The 20,616-nt window shown below is 37.3% G+C and overlaps 1 protein-coding gene across 1 annotated transcript in view; it reads right to left on the reverse strand.

Moving 5' to 3' along the window:
• Positions 1–311: 311 nt before the first annotated feature.
• The window catches only part of ofcc1 (orofacial cleft 1 candidate 1), a 135,930-nt gene continuing 115,625 nt past the window's right edge, over positions 312–20,616 (reverse strand). Inside the window, exons 20-22 of the mRNA XM_082184815.1 lie at positions 7,985–8,167; positions 541–655; positions 312–422 (exon numbers count right to left, since the gene is read on the reverse strand). Of these exons, the coding sequence (XP_082040941.1) occupies positions 349–422; positions 541–655; positions 7,985–8,167 (372 nt within the window). The 3' untranslated portion in view covers positions 312–348. The remainder of the gene's footprint in view (positions 423–540; positions 656–7,984; positions 8,168–20,616) is intronic.

Here is a 20,616-nt window from a genome sequence, read left to right on the forward strand (position 1 = left end):
CCTGTATGCATTTCTTTCTTCTGCTGAACACAAAAGAATATATTTTGAAGAATGTCGGTAACCAAACAGTTGATGGGCCCCATTGACTTCCATAGTATTTTTTCTTTCTCCATACTATGGAAGTCAATGGGGCCTATCAACTGTTCTGTTACTAATATATTGCAAAATATCGTCTTTTGGTGTTCAGCAGAAGAAAGAAATTCGTTCAGGTTTAGAACAACTTGAGGGTGAGTAAATGATGACAGAAAAACTCTATGAAATATAGGTGTATACATACAAATGTACTGTAAAGCATCATTGTGTTTAGAAAGTAATTTATTTATTTTTATTGTGTGTGGCTACTTCAGGTTATGGGCTGGGCTCTTTAATTCCATTGCTTGAGTCACAGGCACTTCCTCCAAGAGGCTCAACCCTGTGCGATCCTTTAACACACAAAACAGACAATAAAAAAAAAATAAAAAAAACTTCCAGCACCATTATCATATAACTGTTTATCTTAATCTACATTCATTTGCGTCTCGATTTGGTGTTGATACTCACGCCAGGCAGGTTTTCTCCTCTTCCTCTCTCTGCAATGTGTCACAGTCTTCATCCTCTCATCTTCCTCATGCACCTCTGATGTCTGAAACTCTTTACTCTCAGAATCATCCATCACCTGTAACAACACACCATACAAAATGTTTAAACTAGTTATTCAGATTTGCTTTGTAACTTCATCTCAATGTAAGAAAACTTAATAATCAAAGGTTATTCAAAACTACTTAAGTTATTTTCCCACAATTAGCATTGAAAGTGCAAGGATTCCGGTGTCATCTGCATCCAGTTACAGTATTTTAGCTGTACAAAAAACAGTCCATTATGCTGCTTGGTTTAGCAAACTGGTTTTTGTTTTCATATTACAACTTATTATCATAAACAAACACACTGATTTGTAGCACAGATAGTTTTACCATTCACTGCAGTTTGTTCTTCTAGTAATGTATCTACTGTATAGTGGCTAGTGAATCAGAAGTCTCACACATTCACAGGAAATTCTTACTTCCGTGTTGTAAACTAAAGTGGATATTCTGTCAAAAGTTGGATTGTAGATGGATTGCATTTAACTCATTTGCAATAATTGCAATTATCGGTTATGTAGACCTTTAAACTAACATTTAAGCAACCTGAAACGGTGCTAGTTAACAATGAACATGGCAGCCATAGTGTTGGAAACAATAATGGGCAAAAAACGGCAGTATGTAACATTCAAAAATATATAAAATAAATTGACACATACAACAAAGTGGTCTTTTGAAGATTTGGTTTCACAGTGGAGTCCAGTTCAGGACGGCACAAATAAAAACATAGCAACATGTTCTGTTCCTTATTGTGGCTGGTTAGAACAAATTATTATAATTTTTTTTTTTCACATCACAACTACAAGATATTGTTCAATTCACATAAATAAGTTTGCAATGGAAAAAATGACATGCATGCAACATATTTGAATGATCTAGCCCCATTAAACAAGAACAAAAAGTTAAATATATATATTTTTTTTTTACTATTATTTTTGCAGTTGACCTCATGGCATATGAGGCATCGTCAAACATAAAGAACAGTGATAATAAGCAGACACGAGAGGAGGAACTGAGGTCGTTTGTCAATGATTCTAGCTGCAGGATTATTTTAAAGGTTAAATATTTCAAATTCAAATGCTAATCTGGGTCAATGTGGCTTCAGTCGGCTGTCCTGAGCTCTGACTCATAAATGTGAGCTCAACAGAAGGACTTTAATGGAGGATCTGATACACTATTATCCAAAGGAAGATATGACACATAAAATGTCACGATTCTTACCTCATTGCCTGCACTGGAAGCAAATGATCACCCCAGGTTGGTGAAGTTTCTGGACATGCCATGGTTCAATAACACACTAATAACACACATAATTAATGGCATAGGGGTGACTGGGACTAGATGTCATAAATGCTAAATTTCAGGTTTTGAATCAAAAGTTCAGTTACATAAATGGTTGTTTTCTCTAGCAGTAGTACTAATTAGTCATAGTGAGTAATCATAAAGTATGACCTTTTTTGGAACTCCAATATCATCAAGCAAATACAATAAAACTGCACTGTATCATACATACAAGCTTTATATGAAGCTTTATAAATATTTTAGATTTTAACTGAAAGTTTGAACTAGGGTATTTTAAGGGGTAGTTCATCCCAAAATGAAAATCCTGTCATTATGTATTCATCCCCAAGTCATTCCAAAACCCTTTCGACTTTCGGTTCAGTCGGTCTTCTGAAGATACACAATTGCTTTATACTGTATGATGAACAGATTTAATTTAGCCATTTATTCACATATAAACATTGATCAAAACACATATGAAGAGCTCATCAATGGTAAGTGGAAGCTCAACTGTACTTGCTTGGAACCTCACTGGTTCTTGCTTAAGCTCAAGCATGCTTGCGTAACATGCGAGAACAAACCTCATTGGTACTCGCGTGTCAAGCTATTACTTTTACCTTTTGTTTGTATTATTATATTTGATGTGCTCTATGTGCATTGGTCAATGTTTATGTGTGAATACAATTCTAAATTAAATCTGTTCATCATATAAAACAACTGTGTCTCAAAAAAAAACAAAAAAAAACAGGTTTAAACTGCTTTGAAGTTCTTTTAACATCTCTTTATGAACTTTATGAAGAGTCAAAGTTAATGTGGAATAGACTTTCAATAGAGGGACATAAATCACTGAGATTTCATGAAAATATTTTCATTTATGTTTAGAAAATGAGCGGAAGTCTCATGGGCCACGACATGAGGGTTAGTAAATGATGATAATTATTATTATTCGGTGAACTAACCCTTTTAAAAAAAACTGCAGCAATAATTTTAAATGTTGTAATTTTATATAATTCATTAATTCATAATTCATCAATTTGTGTATGTCATATTTTACATTTATGCAGTTTTATTAACTGTTTAACTGAGAAATTAAACGTTTTCTGAATTCAAGACTTTAAGGTGTGTCAAATTCAGAAATTCACTTGAAAATAAAATTACCCTGAAAATATTCACAGGAGTAACAACTAGCTCCTGTTTCCACTATCAAGACAAGTTCTTTAACATGCAGAAGATAGTATCCAGCACCACCATGTCACTAAAACTATCTGTGTTGTTAGGCAAAAGTCACTAGCATTCAATCGTTAACACCTTTCGATACCAGACGATTGTCACACGGCGTCTATTTAAAGAGTCTGCTGCATTCAAGGACAAACAAAAGACACACAGAAACACAAACAGTGCCGCATGCTTCAAAACCTCAAAAGCCACATGACAAAAACAGGCTGGCAAAAGTGAGTGTGTTTAATGCGTGCTGGGTGCTCATCAGCGGTTTTGCCGAGCATTAATAATTTGTGCAGAGGTAATACTCAAGCTGTTGGAGCTGTAGTTGTGCATTTTTAATGGAAGTTTTACAGAAGTGGCGGCAGGCTTCACATATGCTGCAGACGGCATATGGGAACAAGAGATGATGCAGCACAGTTGGCCAGAGTGCCGCTTTCTTAGGCCGCAGACACTTAAACACTAGCCCGAGAGGAAAGACACTCGCTCACGCACATAAACCTACTGCCGTTTTAGCACGAGCCCTAATGAATTCACACGCGTTTATGTCCAACGCCATCTTGTTTCCACATATGAGGTGAATGTTGGCCCAATCGGAACTGAAGAAGTTATTGGTGCTGCATTAAAATCGGAGCTATTATCTGCCTAATTTGTAGTTACTCAGGAGCGGAAAACATCTGCTTAAGTAATGTTTGCTTTTAAAGGATCTCTAACTTTAATAGAAACATCACAAGAGGATCATAAAGTTGCCGCGGCATTGCAACTGATTAAACTGCACACTTTTCTGTTGCATGCTGACAAAGAAAAAATCTTTATTGAAACCTAAATCCCCTGTAATGATGGGTTTGTGCACAGAAATGTATTTGGATCTAATCAACTTCAATGGTGCAATACAAATTTGTAAACTAAATTTGAAAAGAAATAATGAGAAGAGGACTCCAATCCAGTGGCGAAGCTTCTAAAACTTTGTAGAAAAAAATAAATAAATTAAATGCAAGTTTCAATGGTCAATTGCAGGTGGTTTCCTAGTTTTCCCTCTCCCAATAGGTGCATATCATTACGAGTGTGAAAATAAAACATTAAATATGATTTGTAAGTTAGTCCCGTCCACAATGTTATCTTTACGAAGCAAGATTGTAAAACTTGTAATAGTAAGATTTTCTAATTTGTAGAGTTGAATTTGAAATAGGTAAAGCCAATATCAATCAGTTGATACTATAGCTTAAATTATTTCAAATATCCCAATTGTACTGCTGCAAGAATCCAAGTCTAGCAATGAATCCGGGCGATTCCTTTAACACAAACTGACAGAGAAACTTGATTATGATGAGTTCATCTCCGTTTTTAACCAGACGTTCTGCTGTCTCAGACTAATATAGCAGGACATGTCTAGCTAACATTATCTTAATGTTTAGAATTCATGTAATGTTTATACTGACATACTTGATAATAGGAAATAGGAAGAGACATTTTATTGTGTTTGTCATGCACTGTTAAAAAATATATATATATGATCAATGTCATGGCAACATATGAAGGCCCACCCCCTTAAACAATTCTGACCTTGAACACTCCAGTCATATCACTGTTCTAGAAAAAGCTTTTTCATTTAACATTAAAACATTTTTGTGGTTGTTAGACTGCTTACTATACACTTAAGAAATTGGGTAAATATTCAAATATTCAGTTTCAATAAAACTTGAGGAAAAAGTACATATCCCCCCCCCAATAATACTAAAGTTTATCCTGAAGTACTTAAACCCCTGCTCATATCCCAGTGTCCAACACCGAAATTAGCTAATACATGCGTAGCTGTAATTGTAAATCTTCAGGTCACTTTGTGTTCTAGAGCTTTGATTACTTCTAGATGATAACATTGCATTAAATACATTGAGAACGAGTTAGTGTTGTAGGTTGGCAGTGCTGTCTGGGTGCTGGCGTGGCTGTCGCATGTGCCCTGGGGTGGACGGCACTGATGCTATCAGCGTCTTTCGTGTGTCAGCCTGCCCACCGCCACACCCATCACACACTCCAGATATGGCCTGACACGTCCCTCTGCTGAGCCAGCCACAAACACTATACACAACCCCCTCCTAAAATAATCAAAGTCACTCAGTGCGGAAGTCCACATGAAATCAAAGATTACTTTCTTAATACTCTTATTATGCACACTCTTATTGTGCAAAATCAATCATTTTTAATAATAATAATAATAATAATGCATTTATACGCTCTAAAAAATGCTGGGTTGTTTTAACCCAATTTGGGTCAAATATGGACTTTTTTTTTTTTTTTTTTTACATTCTTTATTTTTAAATAAATCAATCAATTCCTCAGTGTGCTGAATCAACTGCTTTTGTGTGGAAACTGTTCATATGATACATTGACGGCCTGAATGCTAACATTTAACATGGATGAATGCAGGAACGAACAAACAAACAAACAAATTAATTAAAACATGCATACAGTAGTAAAATGGGTTTGGAACACAGCTTCCATTAAATTCAGATTCCAAAAACAAAATCGAAGACTTTTTGGGCCTTCAGATGGTTTCTCATCTAAATCACTATATCTTTGCAAGAGTGAATTTTACAAAGCTGGCATTTGCAGAACCTATTGTATACCTAGATATGAGTTTGTATGATTTGCTATTTTTGAATGCTAGTATACAGAATTTGGTCTTACAAACATGGACAAAGTTTAGGAATTTTTGACAGCTTGTCAAGTGTTTTGTTGTTTAGTATCATCACTGATGTGTTTGTGTTTGCAGCTCTCCAGGGCCACCCCTCAGACTGATAAATATGTGGCGTGTTCGGTGGTGCTCTCATCAGTCACAAAACAGCTCAGGACGCCATTAACCGACCGCACTGCCTGCAAGCGACCCGTTGACGCGCATGCAGCATAAATCTGCTGTTTTTGACACGGAAGTTCTAAAATATTAATTTTGTTAGGATGATCCAGGTTGTTCTCGGGGGGGATGGGAGTTAATTCATGTGCTTGCAGTTGTTACCAAGCAGAATCAGTGGTACATTTAATTAGACAGCAATCTGGACGGCAGTCTGCGCCCTGCTGTTCCACTGCATTTAATAACGTGTGAAGCCATGGGCGGAGGTTAGCCAATATATCCTGCTATAGATTCCTAGATTAACCAAAGGAAGAAAGAATTAGCACCTAGTCCAGGTGTGAGGGATAAAGTCATGAACTATGCATTGGTTGACTATGCATTGGTTGCCTGTGGTGAACGTGACAATACCCCATTCTTTAGCATTCTTTAGCTCAGTTCCAAAACCTAGTGAGCAGCAGAATCATTAGGCACACTTGGACAAGAAGACTTTTTTCACAATATGCATTGTAAAAATAATTGTTCTTGTTGTAAATTAAATAAACATTATTGGTGGACATTTTACAAGAAAATACTATTTCAGTCATTCTAATTCAAATTTTAGGTCGGAATTGTTTGTGAAATTTTGTAGCAGTTTATGAGTGACAATTGTGTCCACAAAAAAAAAAAAAAATCCAGTGTAGACAGCATCAGTATGCTGCCATTTTGGATTGTTTTGGCTAAAACCTGAGGAACAATTGTACGTATCCTTCACAGGTAAGACAATATCACAACATATTGTAAATCAATGAGATGCGGGATGGTCTCGAAAAAATATGTACATTTAATACTGAAAAGTGTGCAAAATTCTTCAGTCCAATGAAAAATGCATTGTTTTTTTTGGTTTTTGTTGTTAGCATAGCTACATGCTAATGTTAGGCTCAATTGTGATCAACTGGGACTGATCAATTCTTGGGTGACCGCCACGCGAGAAGCACTATTTGTGTGTTGTGCATATTGTCACGTGTCAGTGTATGTTTGGACTTTCAATTTGTGTTTTGATTTGTTCCTTTTTTCCTTTGTTCTTTTCCAGCCACTCCTTCATTTCCATGGTTACTGTCATTATCAGTTCAGTTGTATCACCTGTTTAGTCAATCATCGTTATCTGTATCACCTGTGTTCTGTTAATCAGTGTCATCTGTGTGACATATAGAGAGCGTTCTGAGACAGTCACTTATTAAAGGGTAAGTTCACCCAAAAACAAACATTTTGTCATTTACTCATCCTCATGTCTTTCCAAGGCCTTACGATTTTCGTTCATCTTTGGAACACAAATGAAGATATCTTAAATAAGATCTTTTTTTATGTCCCTCTATTGACTGCTACGCAATTACCACTTAGCCTGCTTCAAAAAGTTCATACAGAGCTTGTAAAACTAATCCATTTGAATTGAGTGGTTTAGTCCAAATTATTTTAAGAGACACAATCACTTTATACCAGAACAGATTTAATATAGGCATTTATTCACATATAAACATTCATCAACTCACACATCAGTTATGGTAAACAGAAGCTCAAGCATCCTTGCTTGACGTGCAAGAACCAATGAGGTTCATTCTCGTGTTACACGGTGCGTTTGAGCTCCCGCAAGAGTTTTGTTCTCGCGCATCAAGCATGTACAGTTGAGCTTCTGTTTATGTTCATTGATCAATGTTTATATGAGAATATTAGCCTAAATTTAATCTGTTCATCATATAAAAGGATTGTGTCTCTTCAGAAAATTTGGATTAAACTGCTCAATACATATGAATTAGTTTTACAATCTCTTTATGAACTTTTTGAAGCGGCAAAGTGGTAGTTGCGTAGCTGTCAATGGAGGGACAGAAATAGCTCAGATTTTATTAAAAAATAGCTTCATTTGTGTTTCGAAGATGAACGAAAGTCGGGTTTGGAACAATTAGAGGGTGAGTAAATTATGACAATAAAATGTTTTGGGTGAACTAACTCTTAAAGTTCACTTTAGGATTCTGCCATAGAAGATGCCCACCTCTATAATGGCTCCATCAGGTTGTCTCAGGAAGTGTCTGTAATGTTGGCGCAGGCCGTTCAAGTGCAGTGTGTAGATGGATAGATGGGTGCTTGTCTCGCATCCTGTAATGGGCATGCCTACAGGCGGTGCCAGTCCTACCACAGGCTCCTCCTCCGTCCAGATGTAGTCATACACTGCCACCTAATGAGACACATACACCCCCACACATATGCACATGATTCAAATATATATACAGTATTGTGGTACCAAGTATTGCAGCTAGAGTTACAGCTTTTAAAATTGAACACATGCTCTACAAAAAAATAAAAAAATAAATAATAATAATAATTATTATTATTATTACTATTATTAATATATATATATATATATATATATATATATATATATATATATATATCAAATATAATAATAAAAAAATATATGACCATAATCTTATTTTGTCTTCATTTTTTGGGTGAACTATTCCTTCAATGAAAAGTTTGTTATGTCTTAAATGCACTGTCAACTTAACCAACATTACCAACCAACATTATTTTTGTAATTTATAAACAACTCCAAGTTGACAAAAATATTGCACAGGACATTTTAGGATTTCTTTGTGGAATTACCAAATATGTGTTATTTTATTTTTATTTTCCTGCTCACTTAAGACATGCATATGAGGATTTCAAAATATGTTTTAATTTCAAAAGTTTTAAATTGTGGATTATTTGAAAAAAAAAAAAAGGTGAAAACGTGATAATATTTCTTGCCATGTCTGTAAATGAATGAAAACCACATGGAAACAGAGATAAAAAAATAAAAAAAAATTTGGTCAAAATATCTAATTGGTGCCTTTGCAGTTTAAATGTAGCCTATCCCGCTGTCATTAATAACAAAAAAAAACTGCTCTTCATTTATTTCAATGTTCTTTATTTTTTAAGTATTTAACTGCATGAAAAAAAATATTAAAATGATTCAATTTGTTTATTTGCATATTACTTTTTAACAATTAACTTCCAATTAAAGTGTGTCGATTGGCATTTGCTTTGCTGTGGTATCAAAATTTGGTATATTGATATATTTACTGGACAATGCTAACGCAAAGAAAGCAAAAAATAGACTACGACTTCACATTCATGTAGCTGCACGTGTTTGTGTGTGTGTTCAGACCAAGGGTGTATCTGAGTACAACTGCATGCTTGCACGAATGCTTACCCTGACGCAATTACCTGCCCTACCTGCGGCCACAGTTCAGTGCTCACTGAGATGAATGCAAACCTGGATAGTTGACAGTAATGGTCTGTAATTTACAGCTGTGCTTGGGAGGTGATGAGCTCTGGCTGAGAGATGCAGGAATGCAGCGTGTCAGGTTTCTGAATGACTCACACAGCCTCTGACCCTGACACGACACTAACCAACAACAGTCGATAATAACCTGCTTCAGCCTAATCCTTAAACGAGGGAAAGGAAAAACAAAGAAACTACTGGCCCGTATCACTCATTAATGCTGGTGTTAAAGGCCATGCTTGGAAAAGCATGCTACTTGTACTATTTTTGCACAGTATGCAAATTTTCTTTATGTTTGGAATACTTCGAAGACCTACTACACAACTACAGAGTGCTCAAGTTGACCTTGCATTTCCAGTAGCATGAATGAAACCGTAAATGATATCAACCACAACCTCATCGTAGATCCTGTTTGCTTTGTGCACAATTCATTCTAAAAAAAAAAAATAAAAAAAAAAAAGATAAAAACTGATCAAAATTGATCAAAATTTGGCCCGAGGACCGAGTTTCGACACCCATGGTCTATAAAGACCACTGTTCACCATCCAATCAATTCCCGATGATTAAAAAACAAAAACAATCATGTCCCACTACATTTTTGGTTGTTGTTGTTGTTGATTATCCTGTTTCAGAAATGCATCAAATTATGGAAGTAAAATGTGGCATTTCATGTTGACTTTACGACATAATTGGATAAAAATGCAAAAGTTTAAAAGTTTGGGGTTTTAATATTTTGTTTTTCTTTTAAAATAAATTACTGCTTTAAGCATATAGCAACCCTTTAGTTTATAGTTTAGGGTCAAATTCTCACTAGTAAATGGTTTCTTATTATAGCATACTACTAGGATATTGGCTGTTTATTAATACTTTATTCTGCATAACCATATTCTACATCCCTTAATCCTACCCAATACCTAAACATAACAACTACCTTACTAACTATTAATAAGCATTAATTAGAGGTTTATTTAGGCAAAAGTTGTAGTTAATTGTTAGTTAATAGTCAGAATTGGACCCTAAACTAAGCGTGTACCCACACTAGGCACGGTTGCCCTGTACCGTGCCCTGGTGCGATTATCCCCAATCCCTCGCAGGCATGCACTCATATTGCACTTCACGTTCTGGGACGGAGCACGCTTACTTTATTTACAATGCAACACTTTTTGTTTTGAAGAAACAGGAAGAAAAACACTTTTGCTAATAGACTACCTAATACATTTATCAGCGATTTTTACTTGATTGTGCTGCATGTATCAGAAGATTATTACGGAGGCAGCTGACGTTGATGCAGGAATTTCCATCTTTACTTGCAAACTACAATTCCTATTCATCAATAAGGTGAGAATCAGACCAGTTATAAACCTAAATATACTCAATTTAATTAAGCAATCCCCCAACACACCCAGAGTCCAGCCAGGGTGATGCCCCAATGCGGAGTCGAGGAAGGGATGAGCCATTATCTTCGACGAAGCCATGGGGACGATGGATGGAGACGGTGCCAATGAAAAGAGAGCCCAGAGCCCAGACAGAGAGCAGATGGACCAGAACGACACAGTAGGCTTCGGAGGCTGCAATGGAGCCGTAGCGATGAGGCAGGTTAATAGGCTAGCGAAATGCTAGCGTGTTGTGCTAACGATTTAGATTAAAGCTAGCAATGTCAGATTAATGTGACAGACAATATTAGATAATATCAGATATATTGTGATGATCAAGTTATATTAAGCAATACAAACATCAAGGAAAGATAGAGAAAAGAGATTAAAAACAAAGCTATACAGAGCAACAACCGCAATCCACGCAGGCAGACAGGAAACTGAAAACAGCAACAGACACAAACAGACCGAAACAGACAAAATAACAACAAAATAAATAAAAACACGAGATGAAAAAAATCAGATGTTGTGATTAAATCAGATCTTAAGTGTCTCAGCAGGTCTTATGTCATGAGGGATGGCTCTGATCTGTGTGCACGGGTCCCTTGTGTGTGTTGTACCTGTAATGCACTGCCCTGCTCTATTAGAGGAACACAGGAGACAAGCAGAGCGTGTAACATGCTATATAGGTCATGGATCTCAGACGCATTGGTGTGTGAAGATCACAGCGCCTCTCACCCAACTGGGCCAGCTTCACACTAGTGTCAGCACTGCTACACACACACCCCTCTGACCTCAAACACACACACGCACACTATACATATACTCATCATTTCTCAAACATATGTGTGAATGCACTGTCACAGCACGTTATGTGCAAAGACTCACCATTCTTTTTACGTCTAACAAAAATATTACAATGGTGTTTTTGTGTACTTTGGAGTGTCATGTAAATAATTTGGTACATGAATATCATTCAGAACTACAGAATATATCAAAGTAAAAAAATAAATAAAAAAAAACCTCCAATATGGCGGGTCTTGTATAACCCTGAAATGAATTATTTGTATATATTTGTATATATTATAAAATTGCATTTTAGCACTTCCAGTTGCATCATCCAGAGGTCAATGGGTTCTTTAAATGTTTTTGTTTTTTTTATAAAAAAAAATAAAAAAATTATGCCTAATATAAGGTCTGTCGTTAACACAAGCTCAAGATATTTTCACATTTTAATTTACAACATACAACTTTCAGGCTTTTTTTATTTATTTTTATGAAGACTGAAAGAGTTGTCTGAAGTGAAAATCGTGCGACCATGGTGTAGCAAGTTCAAAACCAACATTTAGATTGTTTACTTCTGGCAATTGTATTTGCCAGCAGCCATATCACCCTGTAGCCCAAGACTGGTTGTCCACTGAAGCTCAGCAGGGTTGAGCCTGGTCTGGAGACCTCCCGGGAAAACTAGGTTGCTGCTGGAAGAGGTGTTAGTGACGCCAGTAGGGGGTGCTCACCCTGTGATCTGTGTGGGTCCTAACGGCCCAGTATAGTGACAGAGACACTACTGTCAAAAAGCACCGTCCTTCGGATGATATGTTAAACCGAGTTCTTGACTCTCTGTGGTCATTAAAAAAAATCCCAAACAAATTTTGCCCATTGGCCTCTGTCTATCATGGCCTCCTAATCATCCCCATACACTGATTGTCTCTATCACTCTGTCTCCTCTCCACCAATACTCTGGTGTGTGGTGGGCGTTCTGGTGCACTATGGCTGCCATCGCATCATCCATGTGGATGCTGCACATTGGTGATGGTTGAGGAGATCCCCCCCCTTCTGCGTAAAGCGATTTGAGTGCAGAGAAAAGAGCTATTTAAAATGTAATGAATTATTGTATTTAAGTGTATAAAAGTTTTGTTAATTTTTGTAAATATCATAAACTTTTGTTGGTCACAGAGATTATTTGTGCAACAATACAAAAGCCAATAGAAAAATGCTGTTCGGTTTTTTTCATTAAGGGAATACAAATCCCCACACATGACATGCGGACATATATAGTGTATATACAATGCATGTATACGTATGTATGTATGTATATATCGTGGCCACGGATTAAGAATTATTTCTCTTGTTTTTCTAAAATTTTTCTCTTAAATTGTGGCCACTCATGGCCACTTGAACTAATCCGTACCCTCGCTTTGATTTAAATAAAACAAGGGAACAAATTATTACAATGTGGCCACGTTTTAGTAAAAGAAGGAAACAAATTATGATATCTTGTGCACAATTAACTTAAAACGAGGGAACAATTTAGTAAAAAATGCTGACATATCAGTAATTCGTGGGAACGGATTGTTAATTTGTGGCCAAAATATAATTTATTATTTTATTCCCCCATGTCATGCGGGGCTCCGTAAGGGAATCAGGGTGATGCTAACTTCAAGGTTATCCTACAAAAATACATCATCATTACAATGCTCTATAGTGGACATTTTTGGCTCTTAAAAGCAAAATGAACACTCAGTCCAGCAGGTCTGGATGACCAATAAGACAAATGCTGAGAAGAAAACAGGACTTCATCCTCTGAGACCACAAACAATTTGAGGGGTGTTTGGAAGAAGTCAACAGGCTCAGACAGGCCGGATTTCAGATTACCACATGACTCACTTTCTCTGTTTCTCTTTTCCCTCTTTTAGCAGGAAGTTTTTCAGGCCACAGACGAGTTTATAAACTCAAGGTGACCCTTTAATTTGCTCAGTAATTACGACTCCTCTGGAAAAACATAGGCCTTGTCAGGCAGGGTCAGAGCGAAGGAGAACTTTAATTTCGCTGTGTACCCACGTCTTGATTTTCAAACTACTTAAGACTGTTGGCTAAACACAGGTCGGAAATTGAGAGTCATTACCGCACGTAATTAGACACTTCTTAAATACAGAGTGCCTGGAGAGAAGGTCTGCAGTGAGCATTGTCACAGGACACATCAAACGTCATCGGAAAGACATCAGCGAGCAAATTGCAAACACTCAGATTTTGTTCTCTGAACGATTCATGTGTGGTCTGGACAGATACTGAAGGCTCTGTTGTTTGGTGCTTCATATTACGTGACATTTCAAGTGCTCCTCTTTGTCGCTTTAGCAACATCTCGTCTTGGTTGTTTGCACCGAGTGGGGTTAATCTGCATGTGTAATTCCACTGTCAGAAATCACAAAGTCTGTATTCTGAGCGTTTCACGCACTGCATCATGGTTATTCCTTTGAACCTTTTCTTAAAATACTTGGCGGGCGCTTTTCTCCAGCGCTGTCTTCACGCTAGCGGTAAGTGCTTGACTCACACTCAATGCCTGGCTGTTCTCAGGGAACCCATCTGTGGGTTAAGCAGATAGCATTCAAGTGAGCTAACCTAATTCTAACCAATCAAGCTTCGATTTATTGTGGACGTCTGTATTCAGAAATCTGATAGAGTCCATATCAGTCTCTTTATTTGAATCTGGAGAGACAGCCATTGCTTCTTTGAGGACTATAAACATCAAACCATGTCTCCCAGCCGCAACATAAATTCAGATTTTGCAGGCGTTACGGCAAACGGACAGACAGGCTGGGGTCCGGGAAGTGAAAATACAGGCTGGAGCTCCATTCCTCTCCAAATGAGCCTGTGCCTGTGCCCAAGCAAATGAGATTACACATCTCCATATTTGTAAAAATGGATATTCGAAATTTAATAAGTGCATTATTTAAGTGCGGGTGCATCCTCGCGACAACCCTAATATGCTAGCCAGTGTGTACGAAAGCTGCTGTTTAATGGAGTAATAACTGCAGTGCCGATTCAGAGTCAGATGAGAGCTGCTTTTTAAATACTGACATAAAGAGCCTAATTTATTCAGTGATTTCAAATGGACCCATTTATTCTTGTGTAAAACAAAATGCAACTAATTATACTGAACAAACTACATATCTAAAGGGTGAACAAACAGTCTAACAACAAAATAAAGTCAAACAGATGAAACCCACTGCTTACAATCATGTTAATATGCAAAGGATTTTTTTTTTCAATCTTCTACATATTTCAGTAGTTTTTGTGCAATTGCGCATTTTTCTCATTTAGTATTATTATTGCAGATATTATTGCGGGGGGCGGGGTGGGGGGTGGGAGATAAAGTTCTGCCCTAATGTTTAAAATTCATTGTGACAAGCTCAGTAAAAAATATAAAGAATAAAGAAAAAAAGGGAGAAAAAAACAATTAACTGGCTCATCCAATTAAAATGTAATATTTTACCCAATATTACTGTGCACTCTGTATTTTTTAAGCTCATTGGAATATACCACTGTTAGCTCAGCAACATGCTAACATCAAATTCAGAAGTGCTATTTGTGTGGCATTGCTATAGAGTTGCTATATATGTACTGAAAAGAACTTCAAATAAGGCACTTATTAAATGAAAAAAATATATAATAATTCCCACTGAGATTCAGCATTAGACAGTAAGGCTTACTTTGTTTTGGATCAATCTCCTTCTGTTGTTCAGTGCATTGGGGTGACACATAGTCAACCCGATCTCACGGCAATTCGTATGAATTTTACGAGGTGGCTTATTCGTACGAATTCATACGACCTCACTCGTACGAATTCGTAAGATTTTTGATTTATTAGTTGCCAAATCCATATGAATTCCTACGAATGACCTACCCCTGACCCTGATGATCAATTTACACTGATTCTATGGAAGTCAATAGGGCCCAACACCAACCGAAATTCTTCAAAAAGTCAAATTTTATGTTCAGCAGAAGAAAGAAATTCATACAGGTTTGGAACAACTTAGCAAATGATGAACAAATTGTCTTGTTTGGACGAACTATCCCTATATATTTCAATCAGTTTAACATTTTCAGACCCAGCTTTAATGACCACAGACAGTAAAATAAGGTGGTGGGGGAGTAACTAACTACAAACTAAAACTATTTTTAAAATTCTTTTTTAGCTGTATTTTGTATAACTTGTTCGGTAGCGCTTTATTTTACAGTCCAGTGCATGTGCATGCTGTACTTATTATAGCAATTACAATAACTGGGTTATAACTAGGTACTAACCCTGAACCTATCCCTAAACCTAACCTTAACCCATGTAGTTACCTTATTACCAGTACTTTTTGGGTAACTACACTGTAAGGACAATGTACATGGGCCTACACATACTGTAAAATAAAGTGTAACCACTTTTCCTGTTCAAATGTAAAGCTGTCACCCTCCGAATCTCATTGTTACTTTATATATAATGCTCTGAATATGTATATATAAAGATATGTGTTTACTGAATATAATTTTCATTAGTAGCTAGATTCAACTGGAGCTCACATATTCTTTAAACATTTAGCTTGACTGTAGTAGATTTTCTTTCAATTAAAATCAGCTTGTAGCTTGGCAAACACACAGGTTCAAAGTAGCTTCCCCGACACAGATTTTAAGATTCCTTCACCACGAGCACCTCTGCTGTTTTCCTCTTGTGTTATCAAGACAAAACAGCGCTGACCTTCCTCTCGTGCTCTACCCACCCATCTCCCTGAGAGCGGTTTATATATAGTGCCGTTCCACCACTGGAATCTGCAGCTTCTCAGTTCTGTCCCACTTGGCTTTAATTTACAGTGGGAAAATAATTAGAATCTCACTTTTGCGAAGAGTGGAGTGAAAATGTAAACAATGCTTCCCTGCGGGCGAGTGCTTCATCAAGTTGACAGGTGGATTTGAATGAGCCTGTGCGTGCGTGTGTGTGTGGCGGACAGCCTGGGTTATTTATGTGGCAGTTGCACATGGCAGGCCTGGTACAGTATGATGTGATGGGCAGATTACAGCAGAGGATCATGGGAGAAAGTAAGGCAGAGTTGTAGCTGGGGTTTGAACTTTAGGGTGAATGTGGGGCCAGTGAGGGCATTCAGGGGACATGATACTGATATACATGGTTAAGCTGCTCTACAAGAATACACAACTATACAAAAATGTGTGGTTCTCAAATGGTTTGGCCATGGGACTCACATTTTCCTATGGTCATTAAGCCGCAACCCAATTTTATACACTATATTGCCAAAAGTATTGGGACACCCCTCCAAATCATTGAATTCAGATGTTCCAATCACTTCTATGGCCACAGTTGTATACAATTAAGCACATAGGCATGCAGACTGCCTCTACAAACATTTGTGAAAGATTGGGTCGCTCTCCGGAGCTCAGTGAACTCAAGCACGGTACCGTGATAGGTTGCCACCTGTGCAATAAGTCCATTCATGAAATTTCCTCACTACTAAATATTCCATGGTCAACTGTTAATTAATACAAAGCGGAAGCAATTGGGAACAACAGCAACTCAGCCATGAAGTGGTAGGCCATGTAAAATCACAGAGTGGGGTCAGTGCATGCTGGGGCGCACAGTGCGCAGAAGTCGCCAACTTTCAGTCCCAGAGTCAATAGCTAGAGACCTCCAAACTTCATGTGGCCTTCATATTAGCTCAAGAACAGTGCGTAGAGAGCTTCCTGGAATGGGTTTCCATGGCTGGGCAGCTGCATCCAAGCCTTACATCACCAAGTGCAATGCAAAGCGTCGGATGCAGTGGTGTAAAGCCACCAGTGGTGGACTTCTAGAGCAGTGGAGAAGTGTTCTCTGGAGTGATGAATCATGCTTCTCTGTCTGGCAATCCGATGGACGAGTTTGGGTTTGGTGGTTTTTCAGGAGAATGGTAATTGCCTGACTGCATTGTGCCATGTGTAAAGTTTGGTGGTGGGGGGATTATAGTGTGGGGTTGTTTTTCAGAGGTTGGGCTTGGCCCCTTTGTTCTAGTGAAAGGAAATCTTAATGCTTCAGCATAGCAAGACATTTTCGTCAATTCCACGCTCTCAACTTTGTGGGAACTTCAAAATTTGAAACTTCAAATTTCAAAAAGTGCAAGTATCACTCAGAGAGAAAGCATTACCACAATGCATTGAAGAACTCAGTGCAATACATAAATAAATAAATATTAGCGGATGAAGTCAAGAGAAATGGCACTGAATAATTTTGCTAAAATTGTAATAAATTAGTTACATCTAATAAATAAATAAAAAACAATTTCACATAATATCTGTATGTGGCATTAATGTTTGTGATTAATATAGTTAGTTTAGCATCATGTTCTAACTTATGAATTTTAGTTAGGATGATGCCTTAGTAAACACCAGCCAATGGAGAAATAGACAGTAGGCAGCACAGTAGGCATACTTATTTTCAATGAGGGAGGGACAATCCCAAGAAGCACTGTGAATTATATTGAAATTGATTGTTATATTGAATATTAATTGTTATATTGAATATTGATTGTTATATTGAATATTATTATTAATCACAAAGATTTGTGAGAACGTAGGGAGACTGACTATTAGTCAGTCCCTTTGTAGAGCTTCATTGGAGTGAGTAGACACTTAAGTGTTGTTTTGGTGTGATTTGCTAGTTGCAATTATCTGGTTGATGGTTTTATGCAGAATCATGGGTAATGTAGTTTTTTTTTTTTATATACATTGAAATAATGCGGACAGGCTTTAACAAAAGCACACTGATAAACAACCTCATTGCTTACGTCTTTAAAATAATTAATTCCCCTAGGTAACAGTTTATTTTGATGGTCCCCTTTAGATATACGTAAAAGTAATGTTGCACCTACATGTCAACTAACTCTCATTATAGTATTAGTAGGTTGTCTGCTTAATATCTGCCATTTTTCATGGTCCCCAACATACATTCTAATGATTATAAGTAACTATAAGTGCATGTCAACTTATTTTATTAACCCTTAACCCCTTATTCAGTAACCCCATAACAGTTTACACTACTAATACTCAACTAATAGTCTACTAAGAGTTAGTTGACATGCAGGTGCAACATTAGTTATAGTCAACAGAACAACTAAAGGAGACCATCAAAATAAATGCATCCTTCCCCTATATGGGACTACTTCCTTACACCAACTGGTGCATTTTATACTGAGGTAATATTGACTCCATGCAATTTTTCTGAATGGTTATCTCTGGCTACATGTTTGTTTTATGCAGAAAATGCCAATGCATTTAAAGCAGAGACTCCTGGATTACCCAGATATGTCCTGCATGTAGAACAGAGACAGATGCGCATTATCGCCGCATACATGGCAAGGAATGTTGTTTGTGTAATTAGGGCAGCATAAATCTGTGGTGCCCGGGCGTGATTTGCCTGTGGAACGACTCTATATCTGCCCTACCGCTTCCACAGACATGACAAGCAACTGCTGAGCATCAGAACGGACAAAATGAGTCATCTCAAGATCATTTGTATTGTTTATTTATCGCTTGTTTGCAGTGGACAGTGAACGCTCTTCTGACAGCACAACTCATTTACCTCAGTGAACCCATGCTAATGCAACGCCAATCTACTGTGATGTGTGCTTGACTGAAACTGGGCTGGTAGAGAGAATTATAAACTAAACGGGCATGAATATTTAACTTCAGACTCCAAGCAGAGACAGATAAAGAGGAGATAGTATCTGAGCTCAGGATAATCTGCCCCATGCATCTGCATAATTCACTGTTACTAATCTGCTTTTATAAATGCTTAAAAAGCACATTTAATCCATAAACAACTCTGGAAAGGAGATGGTGACTTGCATGAAGCACTGATGCCTGGGAGTGTAACTTTTTCGAGGTTTGTTTGGAGGGGAGAGAATCAAGGATATTTACATTCGTACTAAGACGGTTTTGCATACACCAGTCTGCTCATACAGAGACTTGAGCATCAGTACAGATACTACTTAAAAACACAGGCCGATTCATTAGGGTTTTCCCAAAGGAATTGGGTTTTTCCAATTTACAGATTGGATCTTCAACTAACAAAAGTGAGAACCCGATCTCATGAGAAAACAACTATTCTGCATAGCCCAGGCTCATTAGAAAAACATACCTGTGGCAAAATGTTTGCAAAATACATTGCATCATGCACGTTTCATGACAGTTTCAAAATGTAATGTCCAGTGAGATGCGCTAAAAGCATTTTTTTTTTTTTTTTTACAAGATAAACGTGAATATACCAATGTTTTATTACTTTGGAGTTTGTACGAATTCATACAAATTAGCCACCAATACACCAAAACGTAGTTATGAAGAGTGTGCGGAACATTCTCCTAACTAATTTATACATACCTAACTAATTAGATTTTACGACAGGGTGATTTTAGAGACAACACAAAGCAGACCCTCTAATACCAGAGGCAACAACAATATGGTAAAAGATATGGTAGAAGACATCAGTGTTTCTTCTTTACTTCTTCTTTACAAGGTTTCAGCTTGTTCAGCACCGAAATTCTTGTCACCTACAGCTTTGTATAGGCAAAGATTCTTACAAATGAATGGGTTTCAGCTTAAACTGATTCTTAGCTTGTTACGAATTTTAGTCAAATTACATATTTTGATTCTTTGGAACAAAATCTTGATTTGTGAGCATATTTAAGAACTTTGAAATATACACGTTGTCCACTTCTATTTGTGACTATTGTGTTTTAGCGATAAACCATCTCTGTTCTGAGGCTCTGTTGGTCAGTTTAAGTTGTTGCCTGAAAACAATTTGTTTGATCACAGAGGGAAGAAAAGGAATTATATAAAAAATGTGATATTCTCACAAATCCCTGTTGTGCTGCATCTTTAAACAATGTTCACTGACTTACTGACCATCCAATTTGTTCCTTCTGTTTTACGTTATGAGTGAACGAGAGAGAGAGAGAGAGAGAGAGAGAGAGAGAGAGAGAGAGAGAGAGAGAGAGAGAGAGAGAGAGAGAGAGAGAGAGAGAGAGAGATTACAGGATCTATCTAAACATGTGGACTCAATTTCAAGCGCCCAGCTGCAATTGTTTTGACAGCTGACCGTGTGCAATATGTTCGGATAAATTTAAAAGAAACGTCCATCTCTGATAAAACCAACGTCCAGCCTGGTATGTGGAAAACAAGCGC

The sequence above is a fragment of the Leuciscus leuciscus genome (genome assembly GCF_965113295.1).
Source record: "Leuciscus leuciscus genome assembly, chromosome: 11".
NCBI classification, from domain to species: domain Eukaryota; kingdom Metazoa; phylum Chordata; class Actinopteri; order Cypriniformes; family Leuciscidae; genus Leuciscus; species Leuciscus leuciscus.